Source organism: Copadichromis virginalis, linkage group LG5 (genome assembly GCF_057382275.1).
Source record: "Copadichromis virginalis isolate Kocher_CV1m ecotype Utaka linkage group LG5, C_Virginalis_male_GT1.1, whole genome shotgun sequence".
NCBI classification, from domain to species: Eukaryota; Metazoa; Chordata; class Actinopteri; order Cichliformes; family Cichlidae; genus Copadichromis; species Copadichromis virginalis.
The window spans coordinates 23,632,642-23,650,250 of NC_140622.1; the positions used below are offsets into that span (position 1 = coordinate 23,632,642).

Sequence of the window (17,609 nt, forward strand, 5' to 3'; positions counted from 1 at the left end):
TAATGTGTATGATATTTTTGTCATGCGATTTTAAAGCTGGTCCTACAACCGCATCCAAGAATAACATGCAGCTTATCTCAGAACTGTCGGTGAAAATTATTCTTGGAGCTAGGTTTAATTGAGCTGCATTTTAAAGAGGTGCAATTTCACAATTTGTGTATATTTTCTAAGTTCACTATTTTGTCATGTGTTGAGAAAAACACAGATTTTAAAATTACATGGTCTAATATTTACATTTAGCATAACTGCAACATTATTTTTTCGTTTGTTTTTTTTAAAGACTCGAAAGGACTTGAAATTCAAAGTTTCAGACTTGTGACTTGACTCGGACTTTTACACCAGTGACTTGAGACTCGACTCTGACTTGCCTGACATTACTTGAGACTTGACTTGAGACTTGAGGATAAAGACTTGAGACTTACTTGAGACTTGCAAAACAATGACTTGGTCCCACCTCTGGTAAAGGACGCAGTCACAAGGTAACATTGAAACAAGCACTCTACATTCCATCGTTTCCACAGGACATTTTGTCAGTAAAAGCAGCTACTAGTAACGGAGCCACTGTGGTTTTCAAACACGGGGACAGTTTTCTTAAACATGTTGATGGAACAAAATTCCCTATATATGAACACGAGAGACTGTTCTTTATAAACACTGTGCAAGAGTTTGAAGAGAAATGTAATGGATGTTTTGATATGCAAACGTGGCATGAAATTCTAGGACACTGTAATTATGAGGATGTTCAAAATCTGCAAAATGTCGTTGATGGAATGGAAATTAAGGGTAAAATCAACAAAAACATGCAATGTGAAGCCTGTATACAAGGGAAGTTTACTCAAACTAGGAACCGAGAACCAGATGAAAAGGCCAGGGCAGCATTAGAGTTGGTACATACGGATTTAGCTGGTCCGATTACGCCGAACTCGAAAGAAGGGTTTAAGTATGTTTTGTCGTTTGTTGATGATTATTCAGGTGCAACATTTGTATATAATCTGAAAAGCAAAAGTGATACAACTCAAGCAAGTGAAAGATTTATTGCAGAGGTGGCGTCATATGGGAAAATCAAGTGCATTCGTTCTGATAATGGAACTGAATTTACAAGCAGACAGTTCAGAGATTTATTAAGTAGACACGGCATTAGGCAGGAAACTTCGGCGCCATATTCGCCTCATCAAAACGGAACAGCAGAGAGGAACTGGCGTACACTTTTTGACATGGCGAGATGCATGTTAGTTGAGAGCGAATTGCCAAAGTCTTTATGGCCATATGCAGTACAAACCGCGGGAGTGATTCGGAACCGATGTTTTAACAAACGCACAGGTCAGACAGCGTATAAGATGTTAACTGGAAAAAGACCTGATCTTTCTAGAATGAAAAAATTCGGATCATTGTGCTATGCTTATAAACAAAATAGGGGAAAGCTGGATCCAAGATGCGACAAAGGTGTTTTCTTGGGATATGACACAAATAGTCCAGCATATTTGATCTATTTCCCAAAACCGGGAAAGTTGAAAAGCACAGATTGATAAAAATACTAAATCCCGCGACAATGGATCAACAAACACAGAGTGATCAGATGTATGAAGATGAGGTTTATGAATCCAGAAAAGATGGTGAACCCAAACAGACGAAGGATGAGGATATTCCAGATGGTAGTGAAAGCAGTCAAACTGAGTCCGAGGTTAAAACTGATGATAAAGTAGATGCTGGAGCTACACGTTATCCATCCAGAATCAGAAAGAGACCTGATTATTTGAGTGATTATATCACGGATGTGAAAGAGTGTGAAAATGAACAGATGCAAACCAGTGTTGATTATTGCTACAGATTGTTGTGTGAAATACCCACATCATTTAGCGAAGCTATTGTGTCAAGTGAGTCAAAAGAATGGGAAAGAGCGATGAATGAAGAAATTCAATCCCTTAAGGAGAATGACACATTTACTTTAACCACTTTACCAGAGGGTAAGAAAGCAGTGGGGGGTAAATGGGTTTATGCCGTTAAAAAGAACTCAGACGGATCAGACAGATATAAAGCTCGATTTGTGGCTAAAGGTTTTAGTCAAACAAAAGGAGTTGATTATGAGGAGACTTTTTCACCGACTGCTAATTTATCGAGTGTGAGAGTTTTGATGCAGAAAGTGGTTCAGGATGATATGTTGGTTCACCAGATGGATGTAAAAACCGCCTATCTACACGCACCAATAAATGAAGAAATATATATACAACAACCAGAAGGTTTTGAGACAGAATCAAGTGAGACTAATAAACTGGTGTACAGACTAAAGAAATCACTTTATGGGCTGAAGCAATCGGGTCGTAACTGGAACCAAACCTTACATGATTATTTAAGCAGTTGTGGATTTAGACAAAATATTGCTGATCATTGTGTGTATTCAAAAGAAACTGAAAGTGAAAAAGTAATCATCATAGTGTGGGTGGATGATTTACTCATTGCAGCTAACAATGAAAATGTGCTTTCAGGCGTGAAAGAAATGCTCTCTTCTAAATTCCAAATGAAAGATCTGGGGAAACTTAACCATTTTCTAGGAATAGATTTTCTTCAAGAAAAAGAATGTGTCAAAATGTCACAGAAAATATATATTGAGAACATTTTAAAGAGATTTAACATGCAAAACTGTAAGCCAAGGTTAACACCCTGTGAACAGAAATGGACTCATTCTGATAAATTCGAGACATTACCAGATGTGAGGAGATATCGTGAAGCGGTAGGATGTCTTATTTATCTGAGCTATTGTACGCGACCTGATTTAAGCTATGTTGTCAGCAAACTGTCACAACATTTCAATGCGCCAACTGTTGATGATTGGACAGCAGTGAAACATGTTCTGAGGTATCTAAAAGGTAGTCGAGGAAAAGAACTGTGTTTTAGGAAATGTTCAAGTGGAAAACTAGGTCTACAAGCATACAGTGATGCAGATTGGGCATCCGATGTTTCTGATAGACGCAGTATGACAGGTTATTGTGTAAGCCTAAATGAAAATGGTCCTTTGATATCATGGAAAACCAAAAAGCAGTCAACTACAGCACTATCAACTTGTGAAGCCGAATACATGGCATTAGCAGCAACAGTTCAGGAATGTATGTATTTGACTTATTTGATTCAAGATCTTGATGAGTTTGAGTATGAAATACCTATGATATTGGAGGACAATCAGGGAACAATCGCTTTGTCAAAAAATCCAGTGAACAGACAAAGATGTAAACACATTGATGTGAAATATCATTTTATAAGGTCAGCTGTACATGAAAGGAAAGTGCTCATTGATTACTGTCCAACTGAGTCAATGGTAGCAGATATGATGACGAAACCAGTTTCAAAGTCTAAGTTAGAAAAATTCTCTGTATTTGTGTTTGGAATGTAAGATGTTTTTTCCGGAGGATTGTTTTTCCCCAACCTGTGTACAAGTGGGGGTGTTGGATTGTGTGTCCACAGGTGTTTGTACTTTGCGCCGTAATAAAATGACGGTAAAAGGCTCCGCCCACTTCCCATCCAGGTCTTACCATGCAACGACGCCCAGAGCAGCTCTGCTAACAAGATCTTTGCAGCAGTAGTTCCTGACCAGACTTCCCTAAAACTGTCATTGCTGGCTTTGTGTGTGATCCTGTCCCCTTGTGTATCCGGTAAGTTTGATCATTTAAATTTGTAAACACTTGTTGTTCTTGTCAGCATCAGCTCATCTGTCTCATGCAGTCTGTGATGTTGGCTTCAAACCGAAAATAAAAGCAGTCCGTTATTGGTGCGATGCCAGTGAGGTTATTTTTTTTAACGTTACCGTTTGTGTTTTAAACCTTTCACTAACACTATAACATTGGGGGGGGGGGTTCCACCTTATTTTTCTGTACGTGCAGTTCAGCAGCGCTCAGAACCACATCCTCTGAAACGGAACTCAAGTTTAATCAACAACCTCTTACAACCAACGCTGAGCAGTGAATCGTCATAACTAATAACTAATTCTTTTATATGATATTTCCATCTCCTGTCCTTTAAATGTATGTTTTTTTTGTTTTTGTTTTTTTTAACGAGGAGCACTTTGTCAAGTCGAACAAGAAAAAAAATAGCAACTTTGTTTATTTTTCTATTTTATCCTGCAATCTATAATAAATCACCCTTAAGACAGTCGTGTAAGGTAAATCATTTCTCTTTTAAATGGTTCCCTTTTCCCCTTTTTCTCTATGTGCAATTACAGCAGAGGAACAGAGAGGTGTGTGTGTGCATGCGTGTTGTAAACTCCGATTGGTGTTGAGAAACAGGACGTGAAACCTGAAGTCCACCTAAAGGTTGAGCCACAGTTGTTGTTTTTGTTGTTGGTGGTGGGGGTTTGTTGTTTGTTCGATTGTTTCCCACATTATCGCTAACTTTCCTAAACTATGTGTCTCTACATGCCTGCTGGAGGATTGACAGGGTTCCTCCTGGCCTTGATATGACTTAAAATACATTGAATTTAGTTTTTTGTTTGCATGTGGCAACCTCTATCTAGTGCAGGTTGTGCTATTTCAACTATTGTCATTTCATTGTGCTTGGAAGTACTGAAAATTGCACACTGTTATTCTCCAGGCTACTAAAGAGGGCCTCCATAAAAGTCAGGGGGGGAAAGTGCCTTTCCCAGTAATATTTAAAGGTATCTTGTAGGAGTCAAAATGAAAAGTGAGAACAAACTATGCGACAGTCAGCCAGGCAAGAATCAAAACAAAAGTATAAGGAGTACAAGACTTCAACTTTCAGGATATTAAGCAGATCTTGTCAGAAGATCATACAGGACTGGACTGAGGAAGGAGCACACACTGACACCACCCCTATACAAACTGTTAGCTGGTTAAAATATGACTCTTTTCAATGTAACAATTTCTTCTTCTGTTTAATGTTTTGCACAATAATTTCTTTGTTCTCTTTTCAGGTTGAACTCCCATCATACACTTCCACTTCTCCCTGTTATTGCTGTCATGAATGACTTTAACTTACTCTATGTTATACTTGGCATTGTCTTCTGGTGCTGTGTCTTCACCTGCAGCTGTCTGTGCAGGAGCGCTGCCAATCCAAACTGTAAGTACTCCATGGCCAACAGCTGATACTTTCTTTTGTGTGGACGTGTATGTGTGGCAGGGAATTTGTTAAGCATTGATTACGCTCTGCTGTGGATGTTAACATGGATGGCTGGAGATGCATTGAGCATTGTGATGTAAAGTCTCTGCGAACAGGTCTGCGCTGTCATAAAAACAAAGGTAGGCATGCCAGTGTACGCATGAACCATCGCACCCAATTGCATCAGAGAGCAACTTGGGGTCTTTCCAAACCCCCCCCCCAAACCATCCATAAGGTTGAGTCCCTCAAATTTTCCTTTAGGAAATCTGCTCATATAATTCAGGACCAGACTAAGTCGAGAACTATTTCAAACCACATCAGTTATGATCTGAAACATGTAAGGAGTCACTCAATTTTATGTTAAAGAACAGTATTTAAGCACAACAAGTGACAAGTAGTAAAGAAACCAGTACTAGTTGTATAAAAATGGCAGCCCAGTTCCTTTGAATGGAGGAATGTTCTCAGTTAGTGAATAGCACCATGTCAGAAAAAACGAGTCAAACACTGAAAAATAAAAGAGATACTGGATTTTACATCCTGTCTGCATGATAAAATATACACAAAACTGAAATATCAGTCACACTCAAACAGATGAAGTATGTCTGCAAACTCTGAGAACAAGCTCACCCTGACCCACATCACTCCTAATAGTTATCGACAGCTTGTACGCAGGTGAAGATGTTGAGCAACGTGCTGTTGCACATTTGTAGGTCACCTGCATGAGAACAGGGTTGAAACGCTACCCTTGAAGTCTGTTGGCTCACCCACCACATGACTTTCATTACTGCAGAGGTTTGCTCTGACAAGAAACACAAGAACTGAGACACAGAGCACAAACTGATCTAACGTGTCAAAATCACAGCATCATACAGAGGGTAATAACATACATACAGAGGATTTGCTAACTTTGCTGAGCTGTGAAGTTCCTCATTTGACATTAAGGTTCTTTTTTGACTAAACCTTTGCTTTTTCAGTGACCTCTTATGGTGCTTCAAAACAGCTGTGTGGGTGCAGCAGTCGTTTGTTGTGCGTGTCTATTTTTTTTCCCTTCTTCTGTTAAATGTCATCAAAATACCACAACCAATAATTCAGTTCATCATACACTTATTTTATACCTATGGGAAATATGGAAACTGCCGTTTATATCTGTTCATCCTGTATTCACCACACTCAGTAATTACTGAAAGTCATCCTGAAAAATTCACTATTTTCTCTCAAATTCTGAAAAATTCTGAATAAAATTCAGATGTGAACTAACAGATGAAATTAAAAAAAAAAAAAGAAATGGAAATTTGTGATTTGTGGCTGTTTTTTTTTTAAGGAAGTAAATTGCCAGAGACTGTGTGGGGAAATTGGAACCAATGTTGACTTCAGTATTTCCACTGAAAGCAACAAAACGATAGAACATTTTCACTTTGGTTTATTAAAACACCCACTGAGCTAGCATTGATGCTGCATTCACTATAAACCCTCCATAGTGAGCTTTATTTATTTTTCCCAGAATATAAATAGAAATGACAGGTGTGAACATACTGTGTGCTATGCTTAGTTGTGGTTTCTGCTGTTTCTTTTTTAATGCTCCTGCAAATGAATTGTGGTCAGTGCAAAGGATGAACAGCTCTGCCTCTGAGCAGCAGACGTTCCAGTTTGTCTTGAGCATCTTGTTTCTTCTGCCCCGCTGTTAAACCTTTGCTGTTCATTCTTTAAGATAACACATAAGAGTTGATCTTAGTCGATATTTATGTGTAGATGTCCATCAGCAAACAAGGCTATTTAAAAATCTTCACAGCTTTAGAACATAACAAAATGTGATGAATTCTTCTTTGTTATGAGCTTTTCGAAATGTTTGCCTCATACATTAATATATTTGTAACCTTGAAACTCTTAACTTTCTTAACTAGGCAATATCAGATAAATGTTATTTACAGGAAGTGGTTGTGATGACTGATGTTGTGTTGAAAACAACCTCTTTTCCCACCAGTTTTGTTTTCTTGGTTCATGCTTTCATTTTCACTGTACTTAAACACAGATGAATTCATATTTTGAGTATGATAATAAAGAATCCCCAGTGTTTCTCTGATTCTCTACACACTTAACCCTTACATGATGTTCTTATTGTATGTCTTCATAATATGAATTCCCTCCTAATAAGAGTATACAATACATTTTGAACTGTAGATCAATTCACAAGGTCTAAATAGCCTATTTGATGTGAATATATAAATGATAAATCCTTAATTTATGTTTCAGAGAGCTTATTTAGATTGTGAAAATTCAAATGGGTTTGTTTTGTCTGTAAGCGTCAGGAACTGATATTCCATGTTAACTAACATATTCTTCTTTCTATTAATCAAACAATCGGCTTTAAATTAAAATATGCAATCCTATACCAGTCTACATACTTCAAAACTACATAATCATAAAGACAAAAACACGTTTGGTTGTGCAGGATCTCAGTCATCCTGGTCACAGTAGTCCAAGGGGCTTGGAAAGAAAGTTTTCCAAACTGTTTTGTGAAGATGTTTCCGCTCTCATCCAAGAGGATTCTTCAGTTCTAAAACCAAAAGGTGGAGCAGGTAACTCTGGTGGGGGTGCCCCTCAGGACGGTTGTTGACCCACTATTAATCATGTGCATCATCACATGAGCAAAGGTGTAAAAAAGGTTTCCGTCGTTATCACCAGAGGTTTCGGGTGAAAGCACTATGAGACCTTGCCTCATCCTGTCATGTGGTTTACTGAGGTCACCTGATGCAAGATGTCAGGGTTGAAGCGCGTTGAAGGGATGTCAAAACTGCATTGCGGGTGGCAGAGTTTGGTTTTGTAAGCCACCCACTCTGTTCAAAGATGGTCGCTCACAGTGGACGTAGCTGGCCTCTTTCACTCATCTTTCAAACCATCTGTCTTCTCTGTGCAGCATGTCAACACTGGCATCCTCAAAAGAGTGACCTTTGACCTTTAGATGCAGAGTCTTGTACTGTTGAGGTGTCTCTTTTATTTTGTGCCATGCATTTATGCAGTGGCTGTTTGGTTTCTCCACTCCTCGCTGCACTGCACAGCATACACTATGTTGTTTAGCTTGTGTTTTGGAGTCTTGCCCTTGGGATCAATCTGTTTTTTTCTGAGGGTGAGGCTTGATTTGAAGTGCACTGGGATGTCATGCTTGCAGTTTCTCTGATAAACCTGCTACATAAGGAATGACAGTGTTGTTCCGTATGTAATGTGATTATTTCTGTTGTTATAACCACATGTTTTAAGAACTTTCTGTACCCATGTGTTTCTTTTCTTTCCCTTCTGGCTCAGAGGGAATCTTTTCTGCCCGGTGTTGCAGGGTCCTGATTACCCTGAGTTTGTGTTTCAGAGGGTGGTGCGAATCAAAAAAGAAGGTTCTGAGTTGGTTTAGAACATATAACAAAGTAAATACTGCCGGGTCATTAAACATCTATCCATAAGTTATCTCTTTCACTTCCAAGTTTTTTAGGAAGTCCAAAAAGATTCCCAGGCCTTTTTAAAGTTATTTACTCCAGTGGGAGAAGTGGTATCATTTGTCTCATTAAGTGCATAACACTTGATCTGTGAGTGCTTTTTCCTAAACAATGCTGTTGTCTTTCTGACATTAAACAACTGGAGTTTCTTTATGTTTGTTGATTTTTCATATATTTGTGTCCTCCTGGATACAAAAAGAAAGAATAGCGGAATTTCTTTTGAGATAATTTTGACCCATTACAGCAGCCTTTTCCCCAAATTTTTCAATCTTTGACGCTGCCAAACATAGTAAAGCTAGCATGTATTTGCTGTGTATGTCTGATATTATTATATTATGAGGATTTAACCTGACATGAGTTGCATATGTTTACATTAATCATTTATAATTTATTAATTTGAGGTCTGTATTCATAGTCAGAACAAAAGCTGAGATTTCTGTTTCCTTGACCTTTGTTCCATGCATTTAACTCCTAATGTGTACAAGAAGAACTGGATATAAACAGATTTTAAAAACATAAACAGGATATAAAATTAGTAGAATTTTAAACAGTCTTTCATCATCTTTATTTCTGTGAGTGTTGAAGAATGTTTATGGAAGCAATTTTTCCCCCTCACACCTGAATAATTCAGATCATAGCTGTATTATTCAATACACATAAAACAACCCAAGCTATAAATAACTTAGAAGTACCACATTTCTCATGTATTGTTATTTGTTTGCTTACAGCTGAGGTGGCTGCTGCTACCCACACCTTGGTCACTGCCACACCTCAGCAGTATCCACAGCAGTACCCTCAGTACCCAGTACCCCCTCAGTTCTATCAGAGAGTGCCCTACCAGCCAGTACCAGGGCACCCTGGTTACCCAGCTATGCCTGGCAATCAAGCTGTGCTCATGACCATACCACTCAGCCATGAACAGCCATTTACGCCACCACCATCGTATCAGGATGCAAGTGAGTGTGGATTTGAACACTATCTATCGATCGATCGATCGATCGATCGATCTAAAATATATTTTTTAATGATTTATTATTATTCTAAGCAATCAGTTTGTTGAATGCTGCAAGGCTTACACAGAGTTCTTGCAGAAATGCACTGCACACCAACCTTGAGTAAATGGTGTCAAAGGTCTGCAGAGTTATTTTGCATTTTCTGCTCTTCTGAGTAACTGTAATCAGACACTAGAGTGGACATTGCTGCTAGATAATATTGATTCTTACATTACAGATCTTATGGCATTTTCAATCTCATGCCAACTTCTCTTTTTCCAGTTGGTCCCACCTATCCTCTGCAACCAATCAACCAATCTTCCAGCCAGCCAGAGTGCCCTTCAAAGCCTCCAGCCCAGCCACAGTCCAATGCTCTAACTGACAGCTCAGACTTCCTCGCCAGCTCGGCAAACAACCAGGAATTTGTTCTGCCATATAGGCTGGATACTTAGTGTATCAATCAGACAGAAAAATTTTACCACCTGTTGTTAATTCATTATTTAATTCAATTTGACAAACTAAGCCTTGTACACAGGGAAAGTTGTTTGTTATGTTTTTTGTGTTCACATGGACAGAAGACTTCCCTGCTAAGGCGTTTATTTTTTTCCCCATCTTATAGCCTCATTTCCAAAATGGTTGGAAACGCTGTACAAAATGTAAACAATTACTGAATGCAGTGATGTGCAAATAACATAAAGATCACATTTAAAACAATACAAAGACTTTGAGACTTTTTTCAAGAGAAATATCAAAGTGCTAACAAAAAAATAATTTGTAGTGATTACACAGGACACAGTCTCTGTATCATTGAAGCTTGATTTTTTTTAACCTAAATTTAATTTTTAGTCATAGAAGTGCTTCACTAAACACGTGACGTGGCTATAGAGCCAGCTACAAATAAAGACAGGTCATTTTCAAACTCCCAAAATATATTGAGGTTGAACATGCAGTTTGGGGGTCCTCTAGTGGCTGTGGCAACTCTATTCATCTGCATAGTCCCCATATAAAGACAAGAATGATCCTGGAGTTTTGTGTATTTATATGGTCTCCACAGTCACCAGATCTCCACCCAACAGAAGACCTTTGGGATGAATTTGTAGCAACTGTGTGACGCCATTGTGTTAATATGGGCCAAAGTCTCAGAGGAATGCAGCACCTTGCCAAGTCTGTTCAAAAATGGGCGGTGAGTGTGTGATCACCAGTTTCTGTTTGTGTTTCTGTGATGTTACTGAACACAGATTTAACAGATGTTGTACTGTAGCCTAACAGTCTTGGGGATATTCTACAGTACCTAAGTGATACATGAAAACATTTTAGAGAAAGTGCATGGTGTGCTGTCTGGTAAATGGCCTGTATTTGTATAGCGCTTTACTAGTCCCTAAGGACCCCAAAGCGCTTTACACAACCAGTCATCCACACACTGGTGATGGTAAGCTACGTCGTAGCCACAGCCATCCTGGGGCGCACTAACAGAGGTGAGGCTGCCGGACACTGGCAGCACGGGCCCTCTGACCACCACCAGTAGGTAACGGGTGAAGTGTCTTGCCCAAGGATACAACGACCGAGACTGTCCAAGCCAGGGCTCGAACCGGCAACCTTCCGATTACAAGGCGAACTCCCAACTCTTGAGCCACGATCGCCCCGGATGGTGTTTCATCTGAAATTGTAAAAGCAAAATCTATGCAAAATAAAGGCATTCTTATAAATGACTACCTACAAACGCTTTTTCTCAGTAAGAAGCGTGACCGAGCTATTTTGTGCTAATGATTTTTCAAGTCATTTTCTTTTTTTCCCCTCTTTTTACACAAAATTAGAAATGAAACAGCACATAAACAAAAGTCCACTTGTATACATTTTAATAAGTTCAAACAACATCAAAGATAAAAGAGTTCGTGTTGTGAGAATGTCAAAAATAAGGTTCAATGGCAGCATTTATTTTTTTAAAAAGGCACCCCAAACCATTTTGGATCATTTGAGTCAACAGCATTCACGATGACAGTTATTTACAGTTAGAAAGCAGAAACGTATATTTGGAGGCAATGTAAATTACACACATGCTTTCGCAGGTAATGTGCCTGGAAGGCACAATGGTTTCTTCTATTTAATGTGTGCAACATACTTGTATTATTATAAAAAACAATATTGTTGATGTTAATTAAGTTGATTTTGATTTTTTTTAAACTATGAGTGGTTGACTTTCCAGCATAAATCCTCCAGTGATAAAACTCACACACTTTCATTTTGTTCCCATGAACTTACACAGTACAGTAAAAAACTCATTTTAATTCTTTTACTTAGAAACTATTAAAATGCACCATAACATTCCTACAAATACACAAACCAAGTTAGTCTAGATCTTGATTCGAAGTACATACTTCCAATTCAGCCGAGTTCACAAACGCTGATTGAGGCACTTATATGTGCACTATCCAGCCTAGGGTGGTGGTGCAGTCTGAGGTTGGAAGGCTGTGCTAGCAGGTGGTGCATCAGGCTGCTGCTGGTCCAGAGGTTTCAGAGGGTATGTCGGCTGTGCATGGGTGAATTCAACCTGGCCGTAAGGCATCAGCTGTGAACTGTAGGCAGAACCAACTGGAAACAGAAAGTGAACTAAGCATGAGAACAAACATACTGAAAATGATTTGACACACCTGCACAAACAACAACTGCAATTCTGCAACACAACAATAAATATGACGCAGCAGCATTTCCACCCTATTATCTTATTACAAATATTTTGAAAAAAATAAAATATACAAAATGTATTTGTGATATCTGCAAATAAAATGTTTTTTTGTTTCTAGAGAGTGGCATGTGTAATAAGTTATCTTATCCTAAAACCCCTGTTTCCTAAAGAAATCTACAACCCTAAAATATCTTTTTATTTTGGACATTTATGCTAAGACATTTATGAGATCTTTGAATTCAAAATCTGATTGTTTTTCTTTTTTCTTCATTTTTGGTGTTTGTCAGGGTGTTTCCATTAGTATTTACACAGATGCAAAGTTTTCTCACTTGCTTCCAGGTGGTCCCAGTGGGAATGGCTGTCCATGATAGGGCGATGTGGACATGGCTCTGAGCTGGGTAATCATACTGAGCTGCAAAGCAAGGGCTGAAGAGTTGCTGACTGGTAGGGCACTCCCTGGGAGGGTCCAGGTAATGCAATCGGCTGCTGGGGGTACTGCTGAGGAGTGGTGGTGACCACTGTAGTGTGGGTATTGTCGGCTACCACAAGTACAAGAAAACAGAAAATGTAGAAACATGTCACCTGTTGTCCAAAAAGCTTTCAATGTGGATTATTATTTATAAGTAATTTTCTCAGGAAGAAAGACTGAATACCAATGAAAGAAAATACAGCAGCAAATGGTGCGATTTTGACTTATTGCATCAGTTGAGTCATTTATCATCATCTCCTTGAGGTTTGCATCAAAGAAACTAACAATGACATGATTTGTTCATGAGATACACAGAGATTCATACTTTTTGAAGAAAATCATCCATTAACCATCATTATAATCAGAGTGTAAACCCATCTCTGTGAAAGTACAGTGCAAATTATCAACCCAACCACACTAGATTTGAAATAACAGTAACAATCGTCTGGGAAGACAGACAGTACTCAACAGGATCAGTTTATTGCTGGCTGTGGTCTTGAGATTTGAGAGAAGAAGAAAAAAAAAAAAACATAAGCACACTGTTGTGGTTTAATAGAAAAACTGATAACAACCAAAAACACCCACACAGCTGTTTCGAAGCACCTTGAAGCACTGAAAGCAGACCCAGATGTCAAGTAACGACATGGCCCTTAAAGTGAAACGAACAAAGCAGCATCAGCGTGCGTATCCCACAGGCTGATGGCACGCTCAGTCGTCAACCTGTGGGTTACGCTCTCACAAAAAGAAAATTACTGAAAATCAAAATGTTGTTTATTAATAAGCCAAACCAGGACAAATGTCAAATGAGCTTGACAACTCACTGTATATTGTAGTTTGAAACATTAGAACAGGTTGTGTTCGGTGTCTCAATTCCTTTATTACAAAATCATTGGTAAAACATTGCTGTTGCTTCATGTTGGAAGTCATTGCTGAAATGTTTCAAACAATGCAACTTGTCACCATAAAATTAGAAGTTTCTCCCAATGCTGTGATAAGGTTTATGAGTAGTAATGAATGTATGAAATAATGAATGTAGCAGAGATGAGTTTAGATGCTGTTATGGATCTGTAGCTCAGGGTATCTACTAACTGGAAGGTTGGGGGATCAATCCATGGATGCTGCATGGCAAAGTATCCTTAGCAAAGATACTCAACTCCACTTGCTTATTTTTATATGAACCAGCAGCAGTTCAAGTTGATTCAGGAGGTAAACAAAACAGTGTGCTGAAATGTCTCCTGATAAATGAACATGAAACTTTCTATCAGTGAATGATGATTATAATGCTGTTGTCTTAGTTGTCTTTTTAATCTCTGATAGACGATGGACAGAATATTAAGTTTTGTTAATTAAAGCAATTCTTAAAAAGTCAAATGTTGTCATGTAAGCACTTTTTTTTTAGGTTTTATCTGATCTTTTAGCCACTAAATATTAATAAAATGAGGAGCCGCGCCAATAAATCGATATCTGAAAATCAATAAATCTCAGAAAAAAGTCAAATTTGAGACCCTGAAACATTTTAAACAACAAGGCAGTCAAACTTGCACAAAATAACAGCCTGCAACTCTATATTTAAGGCCTTGATTATCCTTCCCATGTCTGCAAGGCCCTTTGGATCTGACGTACACAATCTGATGTAAATTCCATCATAGGACAGTGAGCATGAGGGTCCATGTGGACATCCGTGTGCCTGCCAGTTTTCTATGACTGCACAGACTTGTCTGCAGAGACTTTAAACTCAACTAACACTTGGGTGACCATTCAGTCTGAGTCCACATAAGAGTCCAATACTCAGGATTTAAAGGATCACTCTAAAATAAGGAAGTATCAGTTGTTAGTGGTGGAGTACTTACGCCGTGGCTGTCGGAACCTCTTGTACAGGCAGCAGGAGGGAAAGACAGCAGCTGATGAGGTTGAAGATTAACGTAAAGGGAAAGAAAGCGAACACTACAGCAATGGCAGTGGGTAAAGTGAGTGTGTGAACATTGTTCAAACTTAAAAGGAATCAAAGAAGCGATTATGCAAAATCTTACACAGAAAAAAACCCAGTTTTGAGTCATTTGTTCACCAGTTTCTGCACTTTTAAGATCTTTCCAGAATTATAATAATAATAATAATAATAATGGATTGGATTTATATAGCACTTTTCAAGGCACCCAAAGCGCTTTACAATACCACTATTCATTCACTCTCATATTCACACACTGGAGGCAGCTACAAACAATCCAAACAACCAAAGTGCGATAAAAACATATTGAAAACACTGAAGTTACAAAGGATCCAGTTACAAATGTGACGAATATGAACAATTAATTCAAACAGAGGATACATGCATATTCAACAGAGTCATATTTTAACCAAGTAACAACTTGTATAGGGCAGTACGTGCGCTCCCTCTGACCATCAGTGCAGTCTTGACTGATCACACACACACACACACACTTTATATTTTTTTCCTCACTGAGTGGGGTTTTTGTTGTTTTGTGTTGTTATGTTATGTTAGTTTAAATGTTCAAAAATAATAAAACTTTGATTGTTTAAAAATAGTTATATTCATTATATTTATACAAAATTAAACTTCCAAATGATGATTATTATAACCTTTAAAGATTTGTATTTCTTTATGCCTGCTGCTTTACATCGTATATAATGGGTTTGCCTGTACTTAATCACCTGGCAACTTGAGTTACCATAGCTTATTGTCACGGTTCGGGGCAGCGGCCGTGTGAAGAGTGGAAGGAGGACTCAAACGCAGCACTATTTCAGACGTGAAGGGTGATTTATTGACAATACTGAACATAAAGTGGAGATGGCAAACAGAACTAAGGACGAACTAAACTGGGAGAAACTACACAAAGGAGTGGCAAACCTGAACATGAAGGGAGAACAGCAGGGAGAGCACGCAGGGAAATTCACCGGGTATGAACACAGACGACGCGACGAGGAGCAGAGGAAAACACACACTATAAGTACACAAAGAGACACTGGGAAATCACACACAGGTGGGGGAAACAGCTGGACCTGATTAACCTGACGAGACAGGGGAACACTAACACCAGGGACCAACAGAGGGAGCACAAACCCAGAACCCAGTGTCTAAAATCCCAAACACAAACCATCCCAAAACAGCCCAAGAATAATAATGAAAGTAATAACAATAAAGAACATAAACACAAAGTCACTGAGTCATGGCCGCAGGACCATGACACTTATAGCATTAGAAAATACCCAGACATTGACACTGGTTAACATTCAGTGTGTCCGTGTGAGTATTATGTTTAAATGACTGCATTAAACAAACTATTTATTATAAGATTTAAAGCACAAAACTGCAACTTAAAACAATAATAATAACACGGTAGCGGCCTGTTTAGTATTGGTATGAAGATGACATCACACACTGATTGTCTGTGATTTATCTAATGCAATGTACAGATTAAAATAATCAAACTTACTGGATACACGAGGGGACAGGATCACATAGAGAGTGAACACAACAATATGGGACACCACCGGTGGCATGGTTACTCCCGCATTCCCCAAACCAGTAAAGGAACTGGGAATCTACTGCGATACTCTTAGAGGAAAGGTTTGATTTGATGTTCGGTCTGATCGTTAACTCGGTTCATGTTCCAGCCCACTGGCAGACTTTCTTCATTCACAAGTTATCATACATCATTCACCCGTAACTGAAGTGCAAAGGTGATCAAATGTCACACTGCGGCTCTTATATTGTTTTCAGCTTTCCTTTCTTTTTAAAGCGCAACATTTTGGGAAGAGAACATTTAGATGAATCATGCATAAACTAAAAGTTTGTGGCGCGCATTTGAATGCAAAAAAGTATGTCTTATGTTGACTGCGAGATTTGTGATAGAGTGATTTGTTAAAATCGCACTCCTGGGTGGACTGCTTATTAAATATGTTTACGGTGGCTCAGGATTCAGAGTGGGTTGTCTACTACTCCAAAGGTTGGAGTTTTTACATCTATAAATGAAACGTCCCTAAACAAGACATGAACCCGTCCGGGTTTGCGTGTGAGCGCTAAAATGTGTCTGTGGATACAGTTTGAAGTTTTAAGAGTGCTAGGTCAGAGTAAGAAAACATAAGCTTCAGTTCATTTACAATTAAATGAATAAGTCCAATTAAACTAAGAGAATTAAACTAACTAACCTTAAAAACTGGTAGAGTAGGTAGAAGATTAGTTACCTGAGTTAGCTAATGTAGCAAACAATTATATGATTTAGAAGTATCAAGGCAAAGCGTGTAATTGACCTGTTGGTCCACCAGGGGACGTCGTGCGGACGTGATATTGGGCTGGATTTTGAAATTATTTTAGCTGGGATGTTTGTCCGCTTGCGCTGAATTGTCAGCTAAATTAGCATTAATATAATATGTTTATTGATGATGTGTTCATTAAACCTGTCCAGGGATTGCAGATAGAAATCAGCTATCAGCTAAATCAGGTACAATTTTCTTTTAGAAGGTTAATGTTTGTTGTACATGATCCCTGACGAATAAAGAGGAAAATAAAATTAAATGAAAAGTATTTTTGATAGCTGTCATGTGGATGATGAATGGATGGATGAATGTCATTACATCTGGCACTGACTCGCTGCTGATAGCGAAAACATTCTTAACCTGTTAGTTGAGCTCTAATCACCCTGAGAGTTGTCAGGTCCACATGCAGCATGCATGCAGTTTACATTACCTGCATTCAGGTGAACTGTAGTGGAGTCCAGTCCACTATTGCCACCTATAGTGCCATAGCTTACAACCAGATTAAAACTCGGTCTATGACGGCGTTTTAATACCCATTTAATACTCATCTGCAACTTTCAATAATTTTCTGTTTCTACTTCTTATATATTTCTGGCTTACATCAG

At 38.6% G+C, this 17,609-nt stretch overlaps 1 protein-coding gene across 2 annotated transcripts; it reads left to right on the forward strand.

Annotated features, from left to right (window-relative positions):
* Positions 1-1,007: 1,007 nt before the first annotated feature.
* Positions 1,008-10,291, forward strand: LOC146709760 (uncharacterized). 2 transcript variants are annotated; one of them, XM_085456871.1, is made up of 5 exons: positions 1,008-3,644; positions 4,211-4,301; positions 4,919-5,064; positions 9,314-9,541; positions 9,860-10,291. In XM_085456871.1, exons 3-5 carry the CDS (start codon positions 4,965-4,967, stop codon positions 10,027-10,029), a joined length of 498 nt encoding a protein of 165 aa, XP_085312997.1. In that variant the 5' UTR covers positions 1,008-3,644; positions 4,211-4,301; positions 4,919-4,964; the 3' UTR covers positions 10,030-10,291. The 2 variants fall into 2 exon arrangements, with proteins under 2 accessions (XP_085312997.1, XP_085312996.1); XM_085456870.1 differs by lacking the exon at positions 4,211-4,301.
* The last annotated feature ends 7,318 nt before the right edge of the window (positions 10,292-17,609 follow it).

Coding starts and splice junctions, on each gene's coding strand:
- LOC146709760 (XM_085456871.1), top strand. CDS start 4,965: ATGAATGACTTTAACTTACTCTATGTTATACTTGGCATTGTCTTCTGG. Junction 5,065..9,313: donor GAGCGCTGCCAATCCAAACT/GTAAGTACTCCA, acceptor GTTTGCTTACAG/CTGAGGTGGCTGCTGCTACC. Junction 9,542..9,859: donor ACCATCGTATCAGGATGCAA/GTGAGTGTGGAT, acceptor CTCTTTTTCCAG/TTGGTCCCACCTATCCTCTG.